The sequence below is a fragment of the Diadema antillarum genome, unplaced genomic scaffold (assembly GCF_040938485.1).
Source record: "Diadema antillarum isolate AM-2024a unplaced genomic scaffold, OU_Dant_1.0 scf00000115, whole genome shotgun sequence".
Lineage (NCBI taxonomy): Eukaryota > Metazoa > Echinodermata > Echinoidea > Diadematoida > Diadematidae > Diadema > Diadema antillarum.
In genome coordinates this window covers 2,218,300-2,235,269 of record NW_027271004.1, presented here as the reverse complement: position 1 = coordinate 2,235,269, position 16,970 = coordinate 2,218,300, and the positions used below count along the sequence as shown (strand labels likewise).

At 38.9% G+C, this 16,970-nt stretch overlaps 1 protein-coding gene across 1 annotated transcript; it reads left to right on the top strand.

The window, feature by feature from the left end:
* The first annotated feature begins 349 nt into the window (after positions 1-349).
* LOC139719835 (uncharacterized) lies at positions 350-15,990 on the top strand. The gene is made up of 6 exons (XM_071631221.1): positions 350-502; positions 2,302-2,429; positions 3,894-3,961; positions 12,466-12,523; positions 15,244-15,269; positions 15,930-15,990. Exons 1-6 carry the CDS (start codon positions 394-396, stop codon positions 15,988-15,990), a joined length of 450 nt encoding a protein of 149 aa, XP_071487322.1. The 5' UTR covers positions 350-393.
* The last annotated feature ends 980 nt before the right edge of the window (positions 15,991-16,970 follow it).

Sequence of the window (16,970 nt, the reverse complement as noted above, 5' to 3'; positions counted from 1 at the left end):
CCCACACCTTTGCCTGCGGGTGTGAATTTTTCCATTATAGATGCATATTTACGAGACTGGAATTTGTTGAATATTTAGAAGGGCCAGTTTAGGGCAAATTTTCATCGTTTGTTAGATGTTGCTCCGTTCTTTAAGCTATATTGGAAGGATTTTGGGAAGAATTCAGTGTTATCCCCTATTGAGTACCTCTTGACAAAACTGTGCCACCGATGCCCAAGGTATGTCGTAGGGTACCTAGGAGCGTGTGCTGGACTGTTTAAACAAGATAGGAGTGCGGACATTTCTTCCCCGCGGGTGCTACTCACAGGTACCTGCCTGGATGCATTAGTCAAACCGACCCTCGAGCTGCCGGTCGGAGCCTGCGAGATTCTGGACTAGGAAGACACAAACGCCATGGGGTGTTCGGCAGGCAAGAACCCACCCCTGGATAGGATACCCTCATCGACCTCGGCCTCGGACGTCAGAGCCAAGGAGAACGGACACCACACCGTAACAGCCAAAGGTACGTCCCACTTTTGACAGGTCAAATTTAGCACAACTTCGGTCATCATCCAAGGACTTTTGAGTTTGTTTGAAAAAAAAAAGATCCCCAAACAGGAAAGAGAGAAAAGAAAAAGGCCCGTGACATTTTGAAATGGGTAACATGTACTTCAAAACATACCCCAATGACTTAATTGCTACACCAAGGACCCTCAAGCTCATTAAAAAGAAAAAAAAGCACCATGACATTTCATGGATACCATACTTGTCTACATCAAATTTAACACCATGGCTTCAGTCATCATGAGAAAATTTGTGACCTCATTAAAAAAAAGAAGAAAAAAAAAAGAGAACATCCATGATATTTTAAAACGGGGACCATATGAAATCTGCAGTAGGAAGGTTACTTTGCTCATAGTGCAGCAGTTTGGATTGTGACTCAAACAGCTCCCGAGCTCTTTGACTAGAAAAATAAAAATGGACAAGAAGTTTTGAAATTTCCACTGAAGTTTGTACCCAGAAGGTGGGTTCATTTTTTTCACAAAGCAAAACAGTTTGGTAGACCCCCTCCCCCTATGGTTTGTTTGATTGTTTGCGTGTTTTTGGTTGTTTTTTTGAGCTGGATGAAAAGGACAAGGAATACCCAGCAACATTTTCAAATTGGTGTCGTACTAAACGTGTGAAAGTCTGAGACCATCGTCCAATATATTGCTCTCAATTCATTGAGAGCAATGGGACGGCTTGTTCAAATCTACAGATTTGTTCAGTAGTTTAATGAAGTGCTCATGAGATTTCAGTAGTTTAATGAAGTGTTCATGAGATTTCAGTGAGCACTCTACTGTTAGCACGGAGGAGAGGTCCTGTTGCACAGTACGTGTACATGCGATTGAGAGCGACAATGGATGTCTTATTCGTAGAGCTCATGAGCTTGCAGAAAAGAATGAACGACAGCTAGGAAGAAGCACTGTTACTGTTTGAAATGCACAAGATAGAGCCATCTGTTGCAAGTCCAAAAATTGCAAGCAGGGAGCAGTGAGTTGGGTAATGGAACAAAGACTCAGCAGCTAAACAAAAAAGAAAAGAAAAGAGAGAAAAAAGATGACGAAACAAACGAGAAACAGTTGGGCAGCACTGCATTCATTCAGCCACCTACAGTGATTCCTTTGCCCATGGTTTTGTGTTTATGAATTCAGTGGTCAGTCTTCGTTTTGACCTCAAGCACTTGTATTACATTGTCTTATATCTGAGGTCAGTGAAAGATTATCTTCCTTGCTGCTGAGATTTAAAAAAAAAAATGATGAAACCCTAAAGGAATCCTGACACTCCACAACAACAGTGATGCTGTTTCTTGTCTTTTGAAACACAGACCTATTTGTTTAACATGCACTGAAATGTTAATGCATTTGGGAGCACTTCCATGCCAGTGGAGCATATTTTTAATATACAACGTAGCAGGGATAGAAGGGAAATGGTGTTTACTTTCGCCATCAAAATCAGCCAGTTTGATATTAAAATAAAAGTGAACCGACCCAGCCCAAACAAACAAATGCATGAATGCTGGATGAATTTAATTGTAAGCTGTCATGCCATGCTGTGCTTTCATGTCTAGACTTTAATAGTGTGATAATAATCACATGCAGAAGTGAGAATTTGTATCACTATGTGACTGGTAGGTTACTCCATGTTCTGGGCAAACTCTGACACATGAGCAGCATCATTTTTTTTTCTTTTCATATTTTTTTATTGCTTTCTTTTTTGCACTTTTTCAGGTGTAAGCTTATAAACGCTGCTCACTTTTTTCATCCCACCGCGCCATTATAGGTGATTCAAACAATGCAGCTGCCATACCGTCCAAAGCAAGTCTCGAGCGGAGGGACACGGGCGACTTCAGCAGCGGTCTGGTGAATGGTAACCACGGCAACCAGAGGCATCAGGAAGGAAACAGCCTGGTGAGAGTAACTACCGCCCCGTTCACACTCATAAAATAAGATTACTTTACACAAAGAGCGCTCCGATTCAGAGCGATATGACACAGAAGTCTACCCGTCCTTTGATTACCAGTCCACATCCTACCAAGTTTGGCAGGAAGCGTGTAAACTCCAATCTTTTCGCCAGCGTTTCCAGTGAGGGAAAGTTGTTATAGAAAGCGCTCCGCAAGAGCAATTTCCTGCTTGATTGCATCCCGCCAAGTGTGTGTTTGTATGAGTGGGAGAGGCTCTTCTCGTGTGATTTCTTAACACTTCTCCATTTTCCCCCCATCTCCCCATCATCTCATCTCATCTTCGAAATCACCTTTTCCCACCCCTGGGAGCCTATTATCGAATGATGAGGCCTCTTTTGTTTTCAGTCAGGCTATGATGTACAGTTGCAATTACACTCTCTTTATTTTCTATGAGTAATTTGTATTCTTTATGGTGCAGCATTCTTTAATACGGGAGTTCTTGAAACAAGCATTCTCAAGCTCCATTACATGGTCTCTCCCGCTTGACTTTCTCACCTTTCTTCCAAGGACTCTTCTCAAACATTCATTCTATTTTATGTCACTGTGTCTTCTTTGCTGCCTGATTATCTTTTCCTATCTGTTTATCTCTCTCTCGCTCTCTCTCTCTCTCTTTGTGTCTATTTCCCCTGTTTCAATTCCTGACTCATAGTCATTCAAATGTTTGATAGAACAGTTTACGAATGTTGGGGGGGGGGGAGGGATTTGCAGCAGAAAGGATCATCTTATCAATAAATTGCTGACTCTGAATGATAAGGTGTACAAATGTATATCTCATATTGAAGAAAGATAGGAATTAACTCGTTGAATTCTCTGAGTCTGCTCAAAAGTCAGAAAAAACACAGTGTACACAAATGTGCTAGTACTGAGACAAAAGTGTGCTCATCCTCCACATGAATTATCTTCCAAAGTGTGTTGCCAATCGAGGACAAGTCATAGATTTACTGATCTAGTGTCTTTTGATGATTTTACAACTGACGTAAACAATGGTGTGTGACCAAATAGGGCTCAAATGAAAGATAGTATCAAAATGATGATGTCACAATCTTTTGTTATAGCTTAGTACTGGTTCCAAACAATATCTATCATTGCACAATGTTTCAGACAGTGGGTTGGAATGGGGTACCAGCATTGTTAGCAACCATGTGTGTTCACAGATCTTTGGGCTTCTCAAGGTTGTCTAGAACTACAAAGTTTCCATGGCAGTTTTCTTCTAGCAAGAGTTGCTGTGCTAATATGTTTCATGAAATAGGGGCTCAGGACTTGTGAATGTGCATGATGATAATGAAGCCTGTATTCACCAAGTAGATTATGCAATTTCATGAACATGCTGGCAGTCCCATAAGGGGCAGTGTTAATGTGTGCTAAAAGTGAGAGATATCATATGTTTTTCGTTTTGTTTTATATTTTGCAGATTGATCTCTCCAGTGTCAAGAGACATAAAGAGATGCCATTGTCTGGTCCCATCTATAACAACAACAGGTAAGCTTCTCCCCTCCCCCCCCCCCCCTCATGCAGCATGAATATCTGTGTTGCAGACCCTACAGTAAATCATAATGACATTGACTTTACCTTGTATTTTATCCTATCTCTACTTTTGTATGCTATTACATTGTATATAGATTTTATATTGAATTTAATGTGAATTTTATGTGAATGCATCAATAGTTTTTAGTCCCTTGGAAAAAATATTCATAGGCAGAGTCCAACAACAGAATTTAATGATAATTATGTTCAAGTTTACTCCTGATCTTTTTAGGTGATGTGAGCTATTTGCTGGTCTGTTGCCAGCTTTGTAGCTCTCGAGATCTTGTTGTTGTTGTTGATGCCTGAGTATGTTCCAATAAAGCAGTCATTAGCTGTTCCTTAATAGTAGGGGAAGTTCAGACAAGCCTTCTTTGTTTTGCCTTATTTTCATTTTTCACTTGAATTCTCATTTGCCCACTCATCCATCCATCCTTTCATTCATTCATTCATTCATTCATTCATCCATCCTTTCATTCATTCATTCATTCATTCATTCATTCATCCATCCATCCATCCATCCATCCATCCATCCATCCATCCATTCATTCATCCACATCTTCATTCCTATGAAATTTCCACAGTACAGCGTGGAGATGGCTGTATGAATGAATAGCAGTAGCACTTGCCAGAATCTGTACCAGACTGCATCGTGGTCTAGCATTGGGAAGGGCTGTAGTCCATGTAGATATTTAAACTGAGCAATTATTTTATCATTGAGTGAAGCCGGTTGCTAGCTAACTACAAGTCCTATCATTGATGGTAAGCACCATCTGAGCCTAGCTTGTAGTCAGGAGCTAATTAGCGTATCATTGATGATAGCGTGACCGTGTGAACAAGGCTAATGCAAGCCAGTACATTGAATCAATCCCATGCAATCAGCTTCAGCTACATTGTAACTTTTTGTGTGATTAAGCTTTCACAGATGTTGAGCTTGCTTTTCCCATCAGATTACAATTGTAATCATGGGCTGTCTAGCCAATTTGCACATTGAGAAGGAAAATGCACTTTTTGCCTTTGTTTTTCTCTCAGCCTGAGTTGTGCCCATAAGTAACCTTGTCTATTTCAAGAAATTTATTTATTCCTTTATGCCAGAATTTTGCAAGATCGAATTAAGCATGGCTGGAATGTTTGACATTTGTAGATGAATTTTCCTTTTGAGCTAAATGTCAGTCAGTTTCTATTTGGGGATATATGCCATTCTGATGCCTAAACAATGGCTAAAGTCTGCCGAGTAATTTGATTTGTGCAAAGTGCGGCAGAAATCGGAATGCTAGTTGGCATTTGTCGGGAGACTGATTACATGTTGGAGTTTGTTTTGATGTAATGAGTGCAGCAAATGACACCAAGTCGTATCAAGACTACATGGCAGTACACTGTTCATGTAAAATACTGCCATTGCCATAACTACAATGCTGATTGAGAGAAAGGAATTATTCTCATTGTTGAAAGGTAGACAGCAATAAGTTGCGTTTTAAAAAAACTTTTCTTTGTTGTTGCTGTTTTTTTTTTTTTTTTTCAAATAAAACAGAGATAGTGTACCTTAGAACAGATTGGGTTGCTGTGAAATACTGTAGATGGGAAGAAAAACAGATTAAACAGAAAACAAACCCAAGATCTTGTAGATTGTTTTGTTGCCATGGCAGCCAGGCGGGGAAAACCTTTCCAGGACAAACTTGACAACAGCATGCAGCCTGCCTCGATCCCGTCTTTGGGGGCGTGTGTGATGCTTCCATGAAGATGTATCTGATTATGATGCGACATCAAAATGTGTGCGTTGCCATCCAGCGGGCGCTCATTAAAGGACCACTCGGGGATAGCTGGATGACACTGAGTATTTATACCAGGGTACTTGTTCCTTGCATAGTCAAGACTTTGACAGACAAACAAGTGCTTTAAATCTGCTTTAATGTACATATGAATTGAAGGTTTAGTGACGAGAATAATTGCGTGTGACTTATTTGTGGTATGGCATCGAGTGGACTTGCTCATTCGCAATTTTAGTTATATGTTTTACATTTTGAAATTTGATGAGAAATGCAAGGACATATGGATTTTGATGAAGACACAATAGACCTGTAGGTCAGGGTGCTGTTAGCAGTAACTAGTAACTCTGGACAAACGACTTTGAACCAAAGCAAAAGTCACCTATTTGTCATTATGTAGCTTTAGGCAAAGAAAAAGTTTTGTGAGAAGGAGAGAAAGTGAATTTAAGTTTAAATTTCCCGAAGTTACATGTACTTCCTTTGTATTAGGAAGTATCCCTGTACCTTATGATGCGTATGTACAAGTATACATCACCCTTTGAGAAGTGGAAAGGCATGCACTTTTAATCTGTTGAAGATGAGCTAATTTTTCCATAACATACATACAATTCTGATCTATTGTAGTTAGACACCTGCCTGAGTATACTCAGGACTAAACTTCATTATGTTAAGCCAGTAGGCAGGGATAGGTCCTCAGAAGGCAGCAAGTGTCAAACTTCTCTGCCACTTCTTTCCTAGATGGAGGATTATAGAAACCTGTAACCATGCCTGTGACAATCTACCTATTGCTGTGGGAAGCTGCTTTTTATCGTGTATCTCTGACCATGCTCTGACACAGGATGATGTTTCTCCCCTTTAAGCTGCCAAACCGCTATTTAGGCGCGCACCAACCCTTTCCCTGCCCCTCCCCCCCCCCCCCACACACACACACACATCTGGACTCTGGATTCATCATGAAAACAGAGTCCTGTTATGGTAACACAACTTTGTTGGTGTGAACCGAGAGAAGAGGAGGGTACTTCCCCATCGATGCACATATTTTCTGTATGTTTGACTATGTGAGGGATGAGATGTTTAGGATGACATGTTGTGGATGAGATGTGTGGGATGTGACATTCAGGATGTGGTATTTGGTGTGGTGTTTGAGATGTGATGTTTTGGATAGGATATTTGGGATGTGATTTTTAGGATGTGATGTTGGGGATATAATGTTTGGGATGGGATGTTTAACATGAGATGTTTAGGATGTGATGTCTGTTATTTGATGTTTGGGATGTGATGTTTGGGATGATGTTTGGGATGTGATGTTTTGGATGTGATGTTTAGGATGTGATGTTTGGGTTGTGATGTTTGAAATGAAATGTTTGAAATGAGTTTTTTTTTTGTGATTTGAGGTTTGTTGTTTTGGATGTGATGTTTGTAATTTGATGTTTGGGATGTGATGTTTGAAATGAGATGTTTGGGATGTGATGTTTGTAATTTGATGTTTGGTATGTAATGTTTGTAATTTGATGTTTGGGATGTGATGTTTGAGATATGTTTTGGATGAGGTGTTTGGGATGTGATACACTGTATTTGGGATGAGATGTTTGGGATGATATGTTTGTGATGTGATGCTTGGGATGTGATATTTTGGATTTGATATCTGGGATTTTATGTTTTGGATTTGATGTTTGGGATGAGATGTTTGGGATGTGATGGTGGGATGAGATGTTTGGGAAGTGATGTTTGGGATGAGATTTTTAAGATGTTATGTTTGTAATGTGATGTTTGGGATGAGATGCTCGGGATGTGTTGTTTGGGATATGTTATTTTGGAATGTGATGATTGGGATGAGATTTAAGGCTGTGATGTTATGATGTGATGTTGGGATTTGATGTTTAGGATGTGCTCTTTGGGTTGTGATATTACTTCAATATATTTTTTTAATGAAGCACAAAGATGCCTTTTCCTTGCATTACTGATTGTTTTGGTTGTATGGATGCCCAGATGAGTGGGCAATGCAAGATGATGATTGCTTCCTCTAGTGCAAAGTCCCATTTCATTTTCAAAACACGGTTACTCCTCTAAGAAGCAAAGCTCACTTAATGAGTTGCTTGGAGCTCAGATGAGTCTCTCTGCAAATCAGGTGAAAGAATAAAAGGAAAAACTTTTTAGCCTCTCATTTGACAAGACCAATTTATATAAAGTTCATACTGTAGAGGCCATGGTACACATCAGATTGACATCATGATACCACTATTATTATCACATCTTCTAGAATGTTCTGTTGACAGCACATTTCCACATTGATGTGAATTTCTCTGTGTGTGTGTGTGTGTATGTGTGTGTGTGTTTGTGCTTGTGTTCATGTTTGTTTTTATACTATGTGTATGTGTGATTGTTCATCCTACATTCTCATTTCCTTGATGGAGGATTCCAACATACTGTATAATTTTGAGTAGGATTTTGTAAATTGTTTGTTTGAGTGTCATTTTTGAAGCCTATGCACCACTTCTATTTATCTGAAAAGGAGAGTATTCTGTGCCGTCCACCATGTCAGAGCAGGGTTTACATAGTCCTCTCTCTAGAATATGACGATTTCTCACAACAGAGATTTCACTTCCGTCGCCAAGAGCTCACTTGCATCATTTATAGTAATGCTTTAGACGTTGTGAGATTGAGTTGTTGATGTGGGAGGAGTCACGCCACCACCTGAGAGTTAATTGGCTGAATGTAACTTCAGAGAGAGAGAGAAATCTAAGTGTACTTAGATTATATACAGCTGTATTTATGTGAATAGATATATATCTCCTTCTCCAGCTTGTTCTACATCTGTAGTGACAATTGTGTGGTCACTTCCTCTTGGAGCTATATATACCAGGCAGTTTAATTATCCAAGTAGAAATCATTTTTTTCCCCCTCCAGGATATGAATGAATGAATGCCTACAGATCACCACTCGCGGCATTGGTATAGTATCTGGATTCAGAGCCGGGGACGGCAGCTGCATTTTTGTGAATGACAGACTTCCTGTAAGGCTGCCAAGAACAGCTCACAAATTGATGACGGAAGAACAATTTTTATCTCGTGCTTAGATTCAAGCCGAGGTTTTTATCTTTGATTTGTCGATTCCTCTGTCTTATTTATTTTCAAAGCCATTTTTTGCTACGTATCAAGGGAAGGGCAGTTATTTATAGTCGTGGTACATGCAATTTAGAGTCGGAATCGAGGCCGTCAAGAAAAAAAAAATCAACAAACAAACAAAAACCTAGAGCATCTTTGATTGTATGATTTCACACTTGCGTGTGCCAGTTTCTGGTGTGAAAATAGCTACTAGTACTTAATTATGCTGTCAGCAGAACATTCTAAAAGATGCAATTATGTTAGGATATTTGTGAGAGTGTGGTATTGTGTTGCTGTGAAATGTGATTATGAACATTATTTGGGACTTGGAGAAAAAGAGAAATGAATACATTGTATGACTTAACATACCTGCTTCTCTGTGTATACATATATCATCAAAACAAACTGCAGCAGTTAATTTTAAATCTGTTTTGATATACCAAACAAATATATTCCAGGACTTTCCAAAAATATGATCATATACCCACTCACTTCCCCATTGCTGTGGGCAAATTATGCAATATTCATTTGTCAGGCAGGTGTGATTTTATTACATCAGCTGCCAGACAGTAGAATCTTGGTTGCCTCAGGAAAAACTGGCGTGAACATTCGATGCAGACTGCCTTTTATTTTCAATGACACACTCTATTTTGGACTAATTATACCCAGTATTGAAAGAAGAAGGCATTTTCCTCTGTAGGGCATTGCAATTTGTTTGTTTTTGTTTGGTTTTGCCCTTTTTTCTGTAAACATCTTTTATTCCCAGTGATAAGGGTTTCGTGGTTTGTCAGAAACTATGTCTTGTATGCCTGCATGACTAAAAACACTGTAATCACACTCTTAAGCATTACACTTTCAGCAAAAAAGTTGGCGATCGGAGCAGAGCGCCACCGGTGTTGACTCAGTCAAAGCTGAGGTTTCGACAAAGTGTATAAGTCAAAAAGCCAGTTACCTGAGAGCTAGCCCCCTTGCGTAATTTCCTGGGCATGTGTTTGCCCTGCTGCCCAGCATTCATGATGCCCCCCTTTCAGACTTCATTATGTGACCTGTTCGGAGGGCAAATATTTGGACGAGGGCTGGAGTAGGAGAATTGAGTTTCTTGGTTGATGGGAGATCAGCGTCTCTTCGCCTGGCGACAATTATCAGAAAAGAGCTCCGTTTGCGCAGAGCTGTGGCTTGGAATGGGAGATGGGGAACTTCTGACAGGTTGCTGCGCCACCTTTTTGTTGCTCTCGAGATATCACTGTGTGCCACCAATTTGGTTCCATGTTTACCATCTCTACCTTTCCAGGCTGGAGACCATCAATTTTTCTTTAATATGCAGATGTGAAATCACCTGCTGGCTATGTTCACAAAACCTTCACCTTTGATTAATGAAGTGTGTATGTCATGTACCTATCATACTTTTCTCAACAATCTGAGGAAAAAAAAACCCAGTAAGCCTCAAGCTACATTTTTTAAGCAAAGAGAGCAATGGGAGAAGTAAAGTAATAAATGGAAGAAAAAAAAAGTAAAGCATTCTTTAATTGTAACAATCATCAAAATTGACACTTGCGTTTTTGTTTTGTACAATGACATGACTATGCATGCATTCCTTTTGTCCAAAAGCAGTGAGAGGCTCTGAATGAATAGAAGTGGTATTCTAGGAATTTGAAGTTGATTACCAGGTACTATTTGATCCCTTAGCTCCGTACATGAAGACAATTCTGAGAATCTGGTGTAGTTGCAGTAAATGCCTCGGAGAGAAAGATTAGCTACAGTGTACCCAGAGCTGATCATGCCAACAAAACAAAACAGCTACAACAGCTACAGCAAAAACACCAACAACAACAACAATCAAAGATGATATGAACTTTGTTTCATGCTGGACGCTGTCGGTCTCTGTAGAGGATAAGCAGGTTGGTCACTTCAGAGAAATGTGGGTTGTGTCATTCTGCTACTTGAGCTGCTAACCAGGGGGGTGTTTCATCAACGTTTGTCAGCGCTGACAATTTCAGCAAAATCCTTGGTTTTGATTGGATGAGATGCTCTGGTCACTGACTGTTACTATGGTGATTGTCAGCGCTGACAAACGTTGATGAAACACCCCCCAGAACTCAGCTATCATGCTTTACAAAGGAAGAATCAGAGTGGAGAGGCCTTTCAAGATCCTATGGAAACTTCTTGATAGACCCATGCATGGATGAAAAATTGCAGCTGGACAGATCTTGAAGTCTTTATCAGCATTGTGTGCTACTTGTGCCACTGAACGGAACTCGGCTATCATGCTTAAAGAGAGAGGCGATAAAGAGCACAGAGAGAAACTGTGAAGATTCTAGAAACCTCACAGAATACTACGGATGTAACATCGGAGGTGTTGGTCGGGAGGTCTTTAAATTATCAGCATTCTGTGTCGGCAGATAGTTAAAGGCAACCTTGACTTGGTGATTTTGTCTTTTTTTTTCTCTCTCTCTCTGTATTATCAGAGAGTACACAGCGCGCTTGTCGCTCTGTTTGCACAAAGAGTGTAGATCTTGTTACCAGGCACCTTACAGCAAGGAGGTGCTATGTTTTAGGTTCAATTCTTCACCTCATTGCTAGAATATCACGAGCACCTATTACAATGTTCGAGAGCTCGACTCGCTGCAGAGATTCGATGCTGCATTGGGTTTATGGCACCCTCCATGTTTATTGAAGGAGCTGACTCAACAGACGACAAGTACCGAATGGGCTCGAAAATAAATATCTGAGTGGAAAATCTTCACTCCGCCGAAACGTGCCGTTTTCCTCTGACTAATTGCTCGGAGGTGTACGACTTGATCAGAGTAAACACTGAGAGATAAATGAATCCCTCCAAAGAGATACTGATACGACATAAAGATTTGCGCTTGAATTTTAAAAAAAAGAAAAAAAAACCATGTGTTTTGGGAGATATGATGTGCATTCTCTTGCTTCTCTTGAATGTATTTAATAGGACATTTGATTTTTGAAAAATACAGTATACCAGATTGAGGTCCACTTATCATGGCATATAATTATTTGATGAGCCTGTAGTCCAAGTTGAAGAATCTGAATCTGGGCTTAAAATTGCAAATGCGTGCTCTATTAAAGAGCCATGCAGTTTAACCTATAGATCAAGCAATACTCATAGTCATAGTGCATGGTACGGATTAGTTTTGCTTCTTATAAATTGTACCTTCAGTACTTGTACTTGGTGACACCTCTGGAAAAATCAATGAAGTGACGTTAAATGTGGTTTATCTATGCACAAACTCTTTGATGCATTCTTTCTTCTTTTTTTTGAACTGATGCATGGTAATAGTGTGTATGAGGGAAGATGGATACAATGTTCTGTATGACTGACTTGAAAACTGTTTTCAAACAAGAGGAAAGCTTTTGTGAAGCCCGAGAAGAAGTGCTGTATGAAGACATATGCTGAGAAAGATATATCATTTCAGAGATTCAATTGAAGTAAACTATGATTTAGTTCACTATTAAGAAGATGTTGGTGTGTCTTTTCTCTGAAACTCTTACATTAGCTCTTGTATGTATGCCTCTCCTTTTCTCTGCTTTTTCATCCATCTTTATCTCGATCTTTCTTTCCAATCCACAGGGAAGTTTCCAAGAGTCAGTCAGATTTCTTCAAGATGCTGGACGAAAAGATAGAACAGGTGAGGATTTGTTTTTAATTCATTTATTTATTTATTTTCTTTGTTTGTTATTATCATTATTATTTTTTTAATTATTATTACATGTATTATTATTTTTTTAAATTCATTTCTTTATTTATTTTCTTTGTTTGTTATTATCATTATTATTTTTATTATTACATGTATTATTATTATTATTATTATTTATTTATTTTATAATTATTATTTTTTTTTGGGGGGGGGGGGGTTCTGCCCTTAGTAGACAGTCACTTGGGTATTACTCCAGAACTGGCATATTTGTCTTTTCACCTGTATACTGTTGCAAGAACATCATATGTGAACCGAGCAGTCTGAGCTGAAACACAATCTATGTCCTATTCTCTTGATGATACAATATTAAAGCAATATTGTTATAGTTAGATGTACATTACTGCCCTGTGATCAGAGAAGCAGCAACAGCAATAACAAAAAAAAAAAAAGAAATTGCTGATTATGATAATGACAGTAATATTGCTAACAATAAAGATAATGAAAATTGAAATGATGATGATGATGATGATGATGTTATTAGCATGATAGAAGCTATCATTACACAGGTATCGTAAAATCAGTCTTAGTTGTCTGTTTAGAGTATCCGTTCATCGATCATTTTGAATTCATCCCTCTTCTTGCTAATAGTAGGCCTACAACATCCGACATGTGTGAATATTAAAGCTGCTGTAAGTAGCAGAAGCTCAGTAAGACATTTTATCATGAATATGAAATTAGTATCCTCAGAGATAAAGAGGAATAGCTGCATTTAGATAGATTTCCCCCCTCCTCTCCCCTTCCCATGCTTTTCCCAGTCTACATATTAACAAGTTACCATGGTAACCAAGTAACAACATCTCATATGTGGATATAAACCTACCAGAAGTAAATTCTATGTGCCACACCTGCTTTCATCCTCGAGAGAGATTTTGCATGCCTCGATCGTAGAGTTGCAGCTCTCATCAAGATTTTTCTCTCCCAGCTGCCATGCTGACTTGAAGATTTGCAATACTTCCAGGTTTTGAGAGATAATTGAGTATCTGAATATAAGAACGACCCAAGTCCATGGAAGACCATTTCGAGTAAACTTAAAAAAACTTCATATCTTTTTTACTTGTCCAATAATATTCTATCTAACTGTGATGGGAAGGCATCATTATATATACAAAGTAGAACATATATTATTATGACAATTAACATTTACATTAATTGTGGAGGTGTGATGGACTTGGGTCGTTCTTTGTATCATATACATGATATTCTGCTATAGAGATGAGAGAAGGATGAGAGAGGGCGCTATAATATGAATGTAAGAATGACCCAAGTCCTTCATTCTTACATTCATATAGGATTTAACTCATTCATTTCAGCCACTTCTGGGGGTAATTAGGATTTATCATTTATACACAAGATGAGTCTGTGCATAAGCTACAATTTCCCATGTCAAACTGAATTTGGCCAAAAATTGGACTTGGGTCGTTCTTATATTGAGGTCTTCAATTAAGACCTGAGCATAATTTTGATAATTGACTTTTAATGGTTGATTATTGAATGTTTGGAGTTGCGAAAATCAAAGTGAAATCATGAAGAGCACGTTTGATACAATCTTGGCTAGAGAGTGCCAGCGTGAAATGGGCATGTGGGAGTATTTCTGTTGAATATGTCATGCACAGAAGTCAAGATATTGTTTTGTATCAGAGAGTGCCGGTATCATTATAGTTATATCACATTACCTATTCATGTATGCTGTTTGACTATGTCTGTTTATAGAATAGTCACCGAATAGAATGTGATAGCCATTTCTTCTGATGGTTTGCCTCTTTGTACTCAGCCTTTCAGGAAACATACAGTGTAGGTGATAAGATTTCCCAGGGTCTGTATTCAATTGCTGTGACAATGCCCAGGATATGATACGACCCTGGATGTTTTGTTAGCCTGCGGGTCTTTAATGGTACAAGTCATGTATAATTCCTTCTCGATGGTTTGCGATAAGGAACCTCTCCCCTCCGTTCGAAATGAGAGGCGTCGCCCTCCTCTCAAAGCAGCCATCAAATTATACACGAGATCAAGTGATCGCATCCATCAGCGAGATATGCAGATTTGATTCGGCGGATCTCTGCGAAAAAGCTTTTGAATAGAGAGAAACTGCCGTAGGCCAGGTTGTACTGCATGCACTTTCAAAGAAAGAATTAAAGAAACAAAGAAAGAATCACTTTCATTTCTCCTCAAGGTTTTGGGTGCAGGGAGTGAGGCGAGATTGAAATGACTTTAATAGCAAGCTTTTTAGAGGATAAAAAGGGCAGACTAACCATGGACATTTGCTGTCAGCAGTCATTAAAGGGAAAAGCAGAATGGCAGCAGCTTTGAATTTTATCTTTCTTTCTTTTTTAGACATAAAAACATTCACAAAATAAATGAGGCAGTAACGAGACCATTGGTGTCTTTTTTCTTACATATTTTTCTTTTCTCATGTGCTTCAGGGAAAGATTATTAGTATCTTCTCAGTTTAAAACTCAATAAACTCTATGAGTGGGACATATGCTGTGAAACAAAACATTTTCATGGACATGAAACTTAGGTGAATTTTGCGAGGAACCAAGATTTGTGACAGTAAAATGCATGCAAAGTCGTTTATCTATACAATGCATGTTGTGTCATTCATGTGGGTGCACACCAGTCTACTCCCTTCTCTCTGTCCTCTGTCCACACAGGGACACTACGACCCAGATGATGAGACGTGACACCAGTCTCCCAGCGGCTTCTTCCAGTTGTGCCGTGCAGTGTTGTGGATCAGGAATGCCACCAAAGGGCCAAGACTTGTATAGAATTGGACCATATAAGACTGGACTCACGTGGGGACAGGAATAGGATTGAAAAAACATAAATGCCATGGATATCTGATCTATAGCCTGTCCCTTTTCTTCTTCTTTTGTTGTATATATTGTGTGTTTGCTGCATCCACAATGTAAGATGGAATTTATTTTGTATGATACAAAAATGAAAGAAATGTGTAATTCTATTCAAGATGTGAAGATATATATTTTGTTTATGCTTATGTTGTGATATTGGCATTGTGATCATATGGCTTGATTTTCAATCAGATTGAGCCGTATAGTACTTTCGTATGCACATGCTTGCTTTGCAACCATGTGTTTGTGCACCAGCCCCGTATGTGTAACGGGGGTACATTTTTTAATTCACTGCTCTCACACCTCACCAATATTGGTCGCATTATGTGAAAACATCTATTGACTGTACTGCGAAAACATACAGGCCAGTTAAATGCTCCCCATAGCATATCTGCCTGACTTTGTGAGAAGGTACGGTGAGCTGTTCTCGTTGCACTGTATGGTCTTCCTCAAATTGGCAATGCTTTTATGTGTTGTTGTCTCCTCAGAGTGGTCAACGTTCCACCAATTGTGATCTCTGGTATAGAAGTCGACTTCCCAGAAGCCTGAGCAATATGCTTAAAGCAAAAAGCGTGACGGCAGCTCAGTCTCAGACTAATGGGGCATTCACTAAGTCTTCTATACCTCACATTCATTGTACGCCATATTAATACTCCGTAATCTTTTATCATTTTTGCAAATCAGCTGATGCTTGTGAAATTGAGCAACACGGCAAAATACTTCCTCTATGTATACACGAATGGAGTGCTTATAATCATCCCAAGGGGGGAAATCGCTTGCCATTTCCTGAAGAGGATGATGCACATCTTTTACTCTGGTACTGTGGCTTTCATTTGCAAATTTGACCACTATAGCCTGCAAAAAAAAAAAAAAAGCCTAAGCATTCCAAAATATCATGCATGTAAAATATTGTGGTGTAAACAGTACATTGGAACTTCATTTCTGACTTCAATGCCAGTAGATTAAAAGTGTACCGATATTCATGTTTCATTACATTAGCAGGAAATACGAAATCATCATCCTTAGGACCAATTATGTTTCAGTATTTCCCCTCCTAAAAAAAAAAGAGACACTAGAAATAAAGAAAATGATGCACATATATCCGAATAATTAGAGAAGAGTCAAAGAAAAGCTGAATGAGAGCAAGCTGCATGATCCTTGTGTAATCAAGTGAGTGATATTTACAAGGGATTGCAATTCAGTCTTGTCGTTCTTGGTTATAAGGGAAGATTTTAAACAGATTTAAACATGTAATTGCTGTTTGTCAAAAGAAATCCTAAACTGTGCCATTCTAGCTTGTCTGCACGTCCTCCTAATTAACTGAAATAATGCGTTATCATATCTTCATGCTTGATTATTGGTACTAACACTGCTAAAACAGAATCACATACTTAAAAAAAAAAAACAGCTTATGAGAAATGCCAAACAAAATTGTTCAGGATTAGAGTGTATTGGTTATTGGAGAAGTCACTTTCTCTCTCTGTGAGAAGAAGAAAAAGCAATTATATATACCATTGTATGTGTAAGGT